Source organism: Glycine max, chromosome 19, assembly GCF_000004515.6.
Source record: "Glycine max cultivar Williams 82 chromosome 19, Glycine_max_v4.0, whole genome shotgun sequence".
Taxonomy (NCBI): Eukaryota; Viridiplantae; Streptophyta; class Magnoliopsida; order Fabales; family Fabaceae; genus Glycine; species Glycine max.
The window spans coordinates 1,276,017-1,289,668 of NC_038255.2; the positions used below are offsets into that span (position 1 = coordinate 1,276,017).

The 13,652-nt window shown below is 35.0% G+C and overlaps 2 protein-coding genes across 3 annotated transcripts; one reads left to right on the top strand and one right to left on the bottom strand.

Annotated features, from left to right (window-relative positions):
• The first annotated feature begins 6,285 nt into the window (after positions 1–6,285).
• LOC100790041 (zinc finger AN1 domain-containing stress-associated protein 12) lies at positions 6,286–9,115 on the top strand. Of its 2 annotated transcripts, XM_041012820.1 has the most exons (3): positions 6,286–6,455; positions 7,734–7,795; positions 8,120–9,115. In XM_041012820.1, exons 1-3 carry the CDS (start codon positions 6,348–6,350, stop codon positions 8,346–8,348), a joined length of 399 nt encoding a protein of 132 aa, XP_040868754.1. In that variant the 5' UTR covers positions 6,286–6,347; the 3' UTR covers positions 8,349–9,115. The 2 variants fall into 2 exon arrangements, with proteins under 2 accessions (XP_040868754.1, XP_014627640.1); XM_014772154.3 differs by lacking the exon at positions 7,734–7,795.
• Positions 9,056–13,443, bottom strand: LOC100499945 (ferredoxin-thioredoxin reductase catalytic chain, chloroplastic). Its single transcript, NM_001251465.2, has 6 exons — positions 13,259–13,443; positions 12,609–12,721; positions 10,315–10,364; positions 10,120–10,191; positions 9,463–9,523; positions 9,056–9,306 (listed from the first exon to the last, which is right to left on the bottom strand). Exons 1-6 carry the CDS (start codon positions 13,350–13,352, stop codon positions 9,262–9,264), a joined length of 435 nt encoding a protein of 144 aa, NP_001238394.2. The 5' UTR covers positions 13,353–13,443; the 3' UTR covers positions 9,056–9,261.
• Positions 13,444–13,652: the final 209 nt, after the last annotated feature.

Consider the following 13,652-nt stretch of genomic DNA (forward strand, 5'->3'; position numbering starts at 1 on the left):
GTGGCTTAACCCACATGCATTTGGTGGCTTAGCGCGCATATGACGGTTTAATGCAGATGCATTTGGTGACTTAGCACATGGTCACTATGTCAACTGGACTTTTCATATGCGCTCAACGCGTACGTATAGGGTTAGCACACAGTGGCAATTTTGATTGGTCATCAAGTGAGAAGATATTTTCAAAAAGTGTTTTTATATATAAAAGCAACATTCATTCATAGTGATACTTAACCACGAAGCAAGGACAACAAAAGGAGAACAAGAAGCGTAGGAAGCCATTACCAACCGGTGCAAGGAAAATCCATTTTTGGAGCTTTGGCCAATCCATTTCACTCCATTTTTCTTCCATTAAATCCCTTATAATTTAGTCCACCTATCTATAAGCCCCTCATGACAATGAGAGGTTAAAACTTCACCGTGTTGGGTGCTCTGTAATCCAAAACTCTCTATGATATAATGATTTTGAACTATCTTTTAATATAATGTTATTATTATTCATTGTTAGTCGTCATATACGACTAAATTTTGTATAGAAAAGTTTTCCAAAATATATATATTTTCCCCAATTTATGGTTCTTTTTGTAGGATTGTAAATATTTTCTTGTTTAGTTTTATCTTTGCTCAATAGAGGCACTCTGCATGGAATTAATGCAAATTTCACTTCATTTTCAGGCAAAAAGGAAAAAAATTGGAAGGTGCAGCAACTGGTATCTCGCTAAGCCTGGATCATGCGCTTAGCGAGTATCATTCGCTAAGTGAGACATCAGTCCGCTTAGCGAGTAAGAGGAATCTTGAAGGGAATCTGTCACGCAAACACGCGCCCAGCGCGTAACTAGCTCGCCCAGCGAGTCATCTGTCTCTTTTTGCGCTTAGAGTGCCTGGCTCACTCAACCAAAGATCCTTACTTGTGCTAAGCGCGCCTTTGAGGGCAGAAAGCCCTTTTTAAAGCCTGAAATGAAGAAAAAGAGAGAGCTTGGCGGATAGAGTGTGAAGAACAGAAAATAGAGGCCCAAAACAGAGCAATGAAGCAAAAACCTTAACTTTTAGGAAGATCTTTGGTTTAGGAGTGATTTCTAGGTTTCTAGAGGTGGAGGAGACATCACCACCACTATGTAATCTGTTATTTTCTCTGAAAACCATCTTCCTGCTTGTGAAAGGTGCAACCTTGTAATAGAGGGCTAAACTCCTTTGTTAGGAAATTCTACTAAGAACTTGATGTAAATCCTTATCCTATTTATTTAAAGTTGTTTTTATGTGTTCAATGTTTCTATCTGTGCTTAATCTATGCATGCTTATGGCTTGATCACCCATTTGTATGTAAAGTTAGAAACTTTAGCATTGGAAAATGTACTGCATCCTTAGAACCAGATAGAACGAGCTAGGTTATTGTATGTCTGGACACAGAGTGTGGTAATTTAGTTTTATTATGTTGTGACCTTGATGCTGTTCGGTTAAGCTAAGTTCGACGAGACATCCGAGAATAAAGTTTTATTAGAATTAGTCCATTCATGCGAGACATCGATGTTTGGGAATGTTGTCCTCAGTATAGAACACATGAACATCTTTGAATAGAGAAAAACCCTTAATTGCATCAAGTAACTCAGTAGGAGGACCCAACGCTTTTAATTATTTGTTTTAACACCCACTTGCTCATATTTTCTGTAATTAGTAATTAGAATAGCAAACACCATAGTTTTATTCATGTTCATTGTCTTTTTATACAAATATCTGCTTATTGAATGATGCTTCACTAAATTAAACAAGTTCCCTGAGTTCGATCCTCGATTTCTTACCATTTTATTATTACCTGCACGACTCGGTACACTTGCCGATAAGATTTCGCATCCATAATAACAAGTAGTACAGGGACGGAACATTCATCCATGTGCTTATTCACATATTTATGGTTTGATCATCCATCTTTATGTACTATTTTAGGATATAAATATTGATAAATGTTTGTATGCTAAGAACTTGGGAAGAATATCTAGAGTGAGTCATATCTAGGGATAGAGTAGTCTTCTTTAGCCTGTTCGTGCATCTCTGCTCTTAATGCAAATCATTTAGTAATCAATCGCCAAGGGATTAGAAGTGATATTAAGTGATTTAGGTTTTTCCACTCGAGGGATCTTGATTAGAATAGACTAGTATATGCGCATAATAATCATATTAATGTTAAAAAGAAAAGTCTATTAAGATTACATTAAGAGAAGTTCTCGTAGCAGAGTCCCCGACACATTTTACACCCATCACCAACCACATACTCCAAGTGTTTGTCTTCTCACATTTTATGTTAATGCTTTGTTGTTAATTCTCAATTTATTTTTGTTAATATTGATTCTTATGCACAAAACTCTTTTCCATTCATAATTGCTTAATCATTATATATATATATATATATATATATATATATATATATATATATATATATATATATATATATATATAAATTTGAGTACAAGCATAATCTATGTGGAATATGATATTTGATCTTACTGTTTTATATTACTTGTGCAACTTGGTACACTTGTCAAGGAGTCAACACTTTTCCAGCATTTGAATGTAGGATGTCCTTTCTTTTCGCAGAATTGGCAAGGCGGATAAGATTCCTTCCAATTTCCTTTTGCTTTGGTTGATGTTGAACTTGATCTCGTTCCATCAAAGTTCTTGTTTTTCTTGTATTTGGTCGCATTATGATGCTTGGCTAGTAAAGCTCCTTGAATTGATGATTTTACCTCATCAATCTTCTCTTATCCCGGGCTTGCAAGGCATGTATCACCTCACCTCTGTCAAAGAGATCTTGGATAGATCCTTTGTAATCTCCAAAGTGGTTATTGATGCTTTATATCTCTTAGGCATTATAACCAGAATTTTTCAACAATTCTAGAATATGCAAATGTTGTGCCTAGCAATCTAACCTTGTTAGCAATGTCAAGCAATCTATCCAAGTACCCTTTAATTGTCTCGGATTCCTTTATCTTTTGCACCTCAAATTTTCTCAGGTATAGTACTTGCATGCCACAAACGTGCTCATTCCCTTCATACTCTTCCTTTAAATAATTTCAAATTTCTTTGGGTGAATTGAGAGTCATGATCCTAGTGAAGATTGTCTAAGAAACACTAGCAAATAGACATGTCTTTACTTTCACCTTCTTGGTTTTTTCCTCCTTGTGATGCTTTATTTGGGTCGTGGTGGGATTTTCAGGCAGCGGAGACACTTCATAATCCTTTTCCACAGCATCCCACAAATAAAAAAACTTCATGTAAGACTTCATTTTCACCTTCCAAAGGTCATAACTCTCCTCATCAAAGATGGGAGGAGCAATTTGCGAGAAACTAGATTCAACATCCGTTTCACATGTCTCTCAAGAAGAGAGCTATAGATACCAATTATTGGTTTTAATTTAAGGGGAAAAAATATAGGAGAGAAAGAAAAATAATAGAGAAAAACATGAGTTTTTAATTTGGAATAACTAACACTTTTTTTTATTGAATAAGTCTTATATTTAAATACATTTGAATAATTGAATAAAATATCATGCTCTATTATTTTAGGAATAGCTATTGCCTTATGATAATTCAAAAATTAAATCAAAAACTTGTTTAAAATTTGAAACGGACTTATTCACTAATAGCACAATAACTCATTCAAATTAAAAATCAAATATGCCTTGACAACATCTAAGGCATGTTGGAGAACAAGATGAACCCATAAAATCTCCCATTGAATAATATTTTGCTTTGAAGATCCTTCCCAACAAAGCATTCGATTGGAAATGAGCCTCCAACCTTATTTACCTAACATGGCCATATTAAAAGCAAAGTGGTTACGAATGCCCATGCCAACTCTGATTTTCTCAATACACAATTTGTCCCAATTCAACCATTTGATTCCTTTCAGATCTCTTTTACAAGAACTCCACCAATAAGAGTTCATATTTTTTTTTGAATTTCATCACCTAGAGGTTGAGGAAATTGACATATGCTCATACAATGAACTGGTATAGCTTGAATAACAGATTTGAGCATAATCTCTCTACCAGTGATAGATATATAGGGATTTACCTTTCCAAGAGTTGATTCTTTGCCAAACCCAATCCTTGATGAAAGAAAAAATGGCTCTTTTATTTCGTCCAATCATGGTAGGGAAGCCAAGGTATCTCCCCTTACCTGAGCCTTCAATTACTCCAAGCTCATATGTGATCTCCTTTCGTAAATCCACATTGACATTCTTGCTGAAAGTAACCTCTGATTTGCTTGGCCAGAAGCTTTAGCATAGTTATCAAGGATTTCTTTGACAGTTTTGGCTTCTAGATGATTAGCTTTGAAGAACAGAAAACTGTCATCTGCAAAAAAATAAGCGACTGACCGGAGGAGCATTTTTGCAAATTCTTATACCATGGAGGGCACCTTTTGCTTCAACATCTTTAATGAGGCAAGACAATTCCTTCAGCACAAATGATAAATAAGAAGTGAGACAAGGGATCCCCTTAATGGAGATCCCTTGTTGGGATGATTGGACCCGCACTATCATCATTGAGAGACACTTAAAATTTGACTGAGGATATACATTGCCAAATCCAATCAACAAACATAGGATGAAAACCAAGTTTAAGCATCATACCCCAAAGATAATCCAATCCCACTTCATGTGATCATAAGCTTTACTAATGTTGATTTTCAGAGCAACATCACCTTTGCTTCCATTCCTCTTGCAGTGTAAGTAGTGAATCATTTCAGAAGCCACTAGAGCATTGTTTGTGATAGAGATTTTCCCGGGACAAAACCTGATTGTTCTTCAGAAATAATTTTATCAATCACTCCACCAAGTCTATTGGCAAGGACCTTTGCAAGAATTTTATATATCACATTGCATAGAGCGATTGGCCTGAGGTCTCTCATATTGCTTGGATTATCAATCTTTGGGTGTTTGTAGCTTCTGTGGGTGTTGGAACAATTACTTTTCCATCTTCCTCCATCTTCTGCAGACGTGAAATCTCCTTTGCCCTCCTTCGTTTTATTTCCTGAATTAATTATTTGCTCATCATTATGAGTCAAAATAATTTGAAATTCAGGTTGCATCGAATCCACATTCCCTGAATTAATGTCACTAATTGCAGAATCATAAACGGTCATTGATGTTTTTATCTGTATTAAATTGGCAATGATTGGTTGTCTCTCCATTAATGTTGTGTGCGCTGTTACCATATTTTGAAGGCCCCTCATGATGTTGTCCGTTTGAATAACATTGACCCTAATTCTCATGTATGATCTCCATCTATGAAACACCGACACGGACATCAGACACGATATGGACACGTGGACATCTATAATATCTAAAATATAGAACGTAGTACTAGTGTCATGTCGGTGTCGGACATTGACACGGACGCATGTCAGACACCGGACACGACAAGGAACTGGGGTGTCCTTGCTTCATAGTTCTCCATATACCAGTGTTGTTCTTATCATCATACTCCATGAAGCTTCCAATGAAATTTCCTAGATGCTTTCCCACAGCTTCAGTTGTGGATCTGTAACCAAAAAGGTACGTGATATATGCTTGTTTGATTAGGTGCTACATTTAGACGAGAGCTTCTCCAAGATCAGTATTTGTTTATCAAAGTACCAGGGACCTCCAACATATATTCTTTGCAAATCCAATCTGTGGAAAAACTGGAAGAGATACACACCTCCTTCTCCTTCATGATATTATGGCTTCGTATAATACTATTGTTTTCATCAGTTAGGCTGAAAACAAAACCATCATCTTCTTCATCTATCAACATGAAACCCTACATTACCTTCTCCATGTTGTCACTCTCTCAAAACCTCACCGTGTTTCACTCAGAACTCTCAGTGGATTCTCTCACTCAAACTCAAAGAACAGAACAGATCAAACGCTCGACTAGGAGAGAAGAATATTTCGATATCAACGAATTATGATCCGTTGACGAATGAAAATTGGCAAATTATGATCCGGTGGGTCCCATAGTCATATTCATCAGTACCAAGTAGGGTTGTATAAAAATTAATTCGATAAATAAAAAATTAAACTGAATTGATTTTAAATTAATTTAAACTATTTTAGTTTTATATTTAAATAATCAAATTGATTTAAAAATCAATTCGGAACTAATTTTAAAAGATTTATTCTGAATCAAACTAATTTTTAATCCATTTTAAATCGATTTTAAAAACTAATTTCAAACTGATTTTTGACTTAAGCCCCAAGCCATTAGCAAACCTATAAATACACGCCTTCTGTTTAATTTGTTCATCTTTATTTCAATTCACATTCATTCATCAGTTTTTCGTTCCTTCACGAAACTCAGAACCCTATATTCATGGCTTCAGGCGGAACAGAAGCTTTTCCAGATTTGGGTAAACACTGCCAGCACCGCGATTGCAACCAGCTCGATTTTCTTCCTTTCACCTGCGACGGTTGCCAACAGGTAATTCATTATTCATCACCCTTTTCTTTTTCTTCCCCCATAGCATCATAACTAGCTAGAACCACGTTATAACTCTTGCACCCAACAACATGTTGTATTCTCAAAAACGATAAATCTCTTATTCGTTATTGACCAAACGATACATGTCTATAATCAAAATATCGGTGCCAGAGAGGTATAATATTTTTCCGTCTATAATTGAAATGGCATAAGTGATTAGTATTATGTCTATAATCAAAATATCGGTGCCAGAGAGGTATAATATTTTTCCGTCTATAATTGAAATGGCATAAGTGATTAGTATTATGTCTGGATTCGTATTTGAGAGCTTTCAACTTGCGTTTCAGAGCCTCCAACAATTTTGTTTGTTTTTTACAAAAATATATTATATTTGATTATTTTAGTCAGAGGTAATTGTACTTTTCAAACATGTTAGGCTAAAAGCCTAAAATTGAAAGTAAATCTCTTTTTACGTAAGGATAAGAATTTTACATTAGATTTTTTTTTATGATGCAAATTAAAAGTATGAATTACTTTAGTTTTCCATTCCATCCTAAATTATCTTGCATAGTAAAATGGTTATTTTATCATAATTACTTTTAAATCATAACTTTTAAATTGATTCAAACTATTTATAGTGATAATATACTGAAATTAAACTCTTATTTGAAACTCATTTGATCGAAATTATTTTATAAATCAAATTAATTTGTAATGGCACCGTGTGATTTATACAGTTGATTTTACTTGATAGGGATAAGGTCACTAGTGCAGTTCTCATGCCAAATATTATTTTCTCATTTTGTTGTAATAGTAAATTAACTGGAATCAATTAATTAAATTGGTTTAATAAATAGTATTACTAATAATTTTATTTTAAAAAAAGATAAAATTTAGAATAATGTTTTACTAATTAGGGGTGGATAAACGGGCCCAAGTCCATGGAATGACTCGCGGGGCCTGCGGTCGACTTGAGTAACGGATCAATTTTTTTAAATGGTCCATGATTATATCATATTTTTTAGTCCGTCCCGCTTAACCCGAAGACTATGCGCGAGTGACCCGCATTAGGATTTTATTGTTTCAAATATGGAATAATTTGTTGTTGGAGATGTTTAAGTTTCATATTTTAGATTTATTGCTTGAATTTTCTTTTGTTAAGACATTATTTATTTTATTGATGTAATTGACTAATTGTTAAGATTTTATTTATATTTGTATTGAACTTAACTTGATTGTGTTGTATTTTTATTGAAATTGAAATTCTTTTGAAACTAGGTTCGCAGACCGGCCCGTTTGACCTGCGGGATCCACGGGACGAAGACAAACCAATTTATTTGGTTCGTATAAGAATGCGGGGCGGGCTAGCCCGGTCCGTTGCCAATGCGAACTTATGCGGGCGGGCCTTACGCGGGACGGGCTGACCCGCTTACCCACCCCTACTACTAATCAATTCAAATTAACATATAAGATAAATGAATTAAGATCATGTTTATGAAAACAAATAAAAGTATCTTGATTTTATTCTCTTATTAATTAATCTATAAGTGCATTTTGATTAGAAAAATCATGATAAATCCCTGATTGTTGTTGTAAATTACTAAGAAATGCTTGTAAATAGTCACATGGCCAACAACGCTAACATGGCTGCAATGCAATTCCAGGTGTTTTGTTTGGAACACAGATCCTACAAGTCCCATTCATGCCCAAAATCCGACCACAACAGCAGAAAGGTGGTTGTTTGCGAAGCATGTTCCATGTCCATTGAGACCACCGGCAACGTGGGACAAGACAAAAAGGCAATCTTGCAGAAGCATCTCAAGTCTGGTATCTGTGACCCCACCAAGAAGAAGAAACCAACTTGCCCCGTCAAGCGTTGCAAGGAGGTTTTGACGTTTTCCAACACCAGCACATGTAAAACATGCCACATTAAGGTGTGCCTCAAGCACCGTTTCCCTGCTGATCATGCTTGTAGCAGAGGAGCTTCAGCTTCTGTTGCTAATGGTTTGTGGAACAATAGGTTCTTGGCTGCTTTTGGGTAAGGGGAGTGGACAAGAATGTGCCAAAAATGGTGCTACTCGTCCTCCTAGCACTCCTTCTGTTAAGGCCTATTGATTGCTACTTGCTTGATGTGTATGTTATTGATTCTTGAGTGGTTTGATGGCAATACAATATTGCTTTACAGTGTACTTTGAATGTTCATGTTCACATTGCATCCATGAAATACGATATTGAAATCATCTGTATTGGGATTTGTTTTGATTTGGACCATATATGTCATTGCACACAAAAAGACTGACGCAGTCATGCAGACACAATGGTTGCAGTCTTCAAACACCTTAAAAATCTTAACATTGGGTCGCATTTTGAAAATCCTTTCGAATAAATGTATTACCCATATAAACTAAGCTCATAAATGTATCACTTTTGCAATGTACATCCTTGTTCATAGAAACATACTAAAGATTTCCTTGTCATGTATACTATTCATTGATAGTTCTCGACCCTTTTTTTTTATTGTTTCGTCTCTCTTTATACCAGACTCATCGGCTGTGTTGGTTGTACTGATGGTGAAGATATGAAACTAAAAAGACTGTGTTTTTTGCACCCGCAGCCAAAAAATGAAATGAAGAGGTGAATGAGATTTGTGATACAGAGTAAGATAGAAATGCAGTTAGAAAAATTACATCTGATTTTCGGTAAATACAAATATATTACCTACATATCGTTACACCTTTCTTTTCACTTGTCTTTCAAAGCATACAGCCCGTAAAAATTTAACAGTAACTCAATACACAATAATCTGTTACATGTTGGCTGTTGATTCTTTAATTTCATCCAAGGTGATAGTCTGCAATGAAAGAAAATAGAAAATTTAATTTAAGAGCAGAAAATATTATATTTCTAATAAAATGTGCTAAATGACGGAGCAAAACCATATAGCATAGCACTTGCAGCCAACCGGCAGAATCAATTAAATTTTGAACAAATTGAATTAAAGAATTACCTGTTCATTGCCAGCAAAATCATTATCAGGAGTGAGAAATAGCATGCAGTGGCATTCCTTCCTATCAAACAAAATCACAAGAAGTTGATTTTGAGCTTACGTTTTCTCATCCACATTTCTCAACAAATAAAAGCACAAAATATACAAGGGCTTTCATAGCTTAAAAATAAGCCAGGGGCTATAGCCCAAAATAGTAAAAAAAAAAAATATAGTCAAAGTTACACTGCCTCTGAGAAACTATAAACTAAGAAAGGCAGCCTTGTTTCAAACCTGATAACAAGGTCCCCACAACAGTTTTTGGTTGACTTTTTTACAAGCTATCTTGTACAAATAGGTATTTACAAGATAAATAAGATCTGTGATATGGTTGTTTCATGTCTATAGTTCTGTTATACAATTGTTGCATTCTTAAATATTCTCTAAAGAGTATAGACAGGTCTCTAGCTTTTTGTATTATAACCAATGCATAACATCTGCCAAGAAGGCTATATATGCTGATTTCAAAACATTATTAAAGAAGTCACATGAAACTAATTTAAACAAGCACACACTTGTATTGTAGTAAAACTAAGTCATTACAAAAGAAGGAGCTTCAAACTTAACCTGATATCCAAGAAGGCACATTTTTTTTCAAGTAGTAATACCAGATATGCATACCTCTCTCTCATGGGAACACAAGGGCAATTCCAAAATCCTTGTGCAACCTCAGCAGCTTTATCATCATAATGCCTAAAATACAATGATTTTGGGCTTAGACTTGGAAAGTTAGATCAAACTAAGCAGCCACACTGCCAGAACTATAGTATGAAGACAAATTCTGCTTGACAACAAGCTAAAAGAACAAGTATCTACCGGCAAGGGCACAGTGGTGCACCCAACGTATCTTTATGGTCAGCCAACCCCTGTTCCAAAATAGAAATAACATAAGAAACATAATTAATAGAGAGAATGACTAGCTCCAATATTAGTTTTATGCACATATGGACACATGTATTCTCATTTTCGTCTGTCATTTTCTGAATTGAAGTATCTGTTATTACTTATAATACAGCTCATCAAATCACAATCTGGGAAACTCTTTCAGATAACGTGTAACTTTATTGCAGCATGTCAATCATTGTTCAAAATTTCCTATTTTCCTGATTTATTTTTTTCAAAAAGCCGTAATATGACAATCAAATCACAATCTGGGAAGCTTATTTCAGACTACTTATATCAAAATTCAAACAGAATAACAGATGCATTGAAACCATAAAAACATTATACGACAAGGGGCAGGATTTGATAAACTTTAAAATGAACTATTGTATGTTTTTTTTTGTCTGAGACACTCAGATATCTGGAAATTACATTTGACTCTGATTAATGAGTCAAGTCAGGTGGACCAAACAAAGGGCACAAAGTGTCTATTTTTTTCCATTTGCAAGACTCAAACCAAAGACCTTTCATAAAGCAACTTAAAGTTTGGTGAAAATATTTCTAAAATTACTTTGGATATTAACAATATCAAATTGAAAAACAGTTATTATTATTAATATTATTATATCAATTTAATAAGACATCATGATATTACCGTAGTTTCTGAAAGAAATCAACCAACCAAAGTCATAGAACTTGGTATTTTGAAATAGGAAAATATGGAAACTAACCCTGAAATTTAGAGGTAGCCCTTGGTATTAAAGTAGAGCAGAAAGGGAAAAAAAAAGTCACAAAGACAGGTACACAGGAGACCCAAATGTTCAAAGAACTCCTAGCTTCCACCCAATTCACTCGACAATTGCTTAATTCCCTTGTTTCCTCACAGCCCCACTTCCCCACATTTATCCCACACTTTGGTGATGCAAAATCATTCTCCCCTCTAAACCTCCAAACAACACATGCCAGCTTGCCTGTCAGTTAACAACCTCAACAGCCTCTTCTTTTGCCTTTTCTCTGCTGCGTAGACCTTTCCTGCAATTCCTTCCTTATTTCCCTTCTCCTCTACATGCAGCCCAGTCTGCTCATTTGACCCATTCCTCTATTGAATTTGAAGCAGCCCATGTTGTTTCTTCTTCTGACTAATAGTATTGGGCTAAGGGTTTATGACCAAGATAAAAAGCAAATTCAGCTTGTAAACCTAAAAATATACAACCACCCTAAAAAAATCTTGACTTAAAACAGGTAATCATGGCCATCTAAGAGTAGTAAGGTGTGGTAGATTTTCTTAACAATTTCTTCTTTAAACCAAAAGAAAAAATAATTACCTCTGCAATGTGCAGAAAATTTAATAAACAAGTAGCTTAATTTCAATTCTTGAATGGAAACCCCATTATAAACATACTACATCAGAAAAATCTAATATTTAAGACAAATCTTCGGCTTACCAAACAAGCTAAGATTGACATCTCCCAGCATTTTCATTAGAAGTAATTTAAGTATCGACAACTTCTGCATTCCCAAAAATCAAATTGGATAGATGGAAACTGAAGGAGTGGGGGACGTGTCTATGAATCCTAATAGTAGCAGCTAGACAAGAAAACCTAGTAGTCATTACAAATAATCCGGGCTTCTTTAACAATAAAGATGATGCCCCCCACTGGTCTTATCAAAAAATAAAATTTAATATCCCTAACCCCTACAGAAGTTCCTTGGTTTTTAAACACGTAAGGTGACAGACAGAGTAAAAAATCTAGTTAATATCATACTAATATAAAAAGATGGATTGCTTGATAAATATCTAAGGAAATTTGGAGAAAATGACTAATGGCAGGAATATGTTCCAGGACTTCCAGCACAATTTGGAGACTGTCAATCTTATGTAAGAAATACAGGCAGAACCTAATGTACACTGCACTTGATATGCTACTAAAATAGGTAGAGATGTACCCATTAGAAATTTCTAACAGTTAATTTTAATTTATATTGAAATGCAACAATGCCAACAACAATGAACCTCCCATGACTTTCACTTCTTACAAAACTGCATAACTTCCCGATACTCAAGGACTAAGAGGACTTACTCCCCCAAGATTCATATCATCAACTAAAGGAGTATCAAACTATGAGATTGTTATTTGGCAATGCCTTCTACTCAAACTAAAAGGGAAACTATGTATTAAAAAAATCATATTAATAAGATAATAATATGCCAAAGATAGAGGGTGTACCTTGATAACAACAGAAGTGACTCCTTTGTCAACACAAAAGTATGTTCCTGATTTACGAGCATATTGCTCTGAGAATTTCCTCATAATTTCAACGGATTTATCTGAAGGTTCCGCTGAAACAAGAAAAATATTACCATTGAACTGCAATTTTAACAAACCATCAAATTGAAAGCACAACCATTACAAACAGAAAACTGATCTTCAATTAAAAATGAAAGTTAAACAAATAAACCACGGTTTTTTTAAAAAAGAAAAAGAAAAAGAAAATGAAGAGAATTAATTTATTACTTTTATAAACACCTCCACGGTCTACACTCTACACACATGCAATGCATGTGCAGCAGATTCAAGTTCAGTCAAAAGCCAAAAAGCTTTCAAATTTGACAAACACGAGCCTCAACCCCAAAACCCAATTCCCGAGTTACAAAATTAATTGTGGTAAATTCAGAAAAAAAAAAATCCGAATTTCAGGACTTAAGAGCATTTCCACAAACACCTGGATGACACAATGATGAAACTTACAAAAACAAGAGAAGAGAAGAATTGGGGAGCAACACTAAGACCTAACTGGGGCGTTGAAAATCGGATCGGAAGAAATTGGGTAGCGGGAAAAAAAGAGAGACAAAGCACAGCATTGGAATGAAGTGTACCTTGGGCTCGAACAACGAAGGGATTCCGGTGGCTGCGGAAGGGGGTTGTGACGGAGGGAACGGCGACGGCGAAGGTGGAAGCTTGGGTGGTCATTGCCGGAGCGAGAAAAGGGAATGGTTTGTGTGTGTTGTTCCCAGATTGTGTGAGAAAGAAAGACCGAAACAAAACAACACTTGTGTGCTCTGGGTTTTATATGTTCTTATCTTCGTTATTTTTGGTAAACCATAAATATATATATATATATATATATATTATTTATGACCATGGAAACCATTAGTACATAAATTAATTGGTGAAGTAGATAGGTTATTTTAGTTTAATTATTGTTTTTAAATTTTATTCTCCTTGAATTAAATGGCGTGGGATTTTATTGTATGTATACGAAATTGTGTT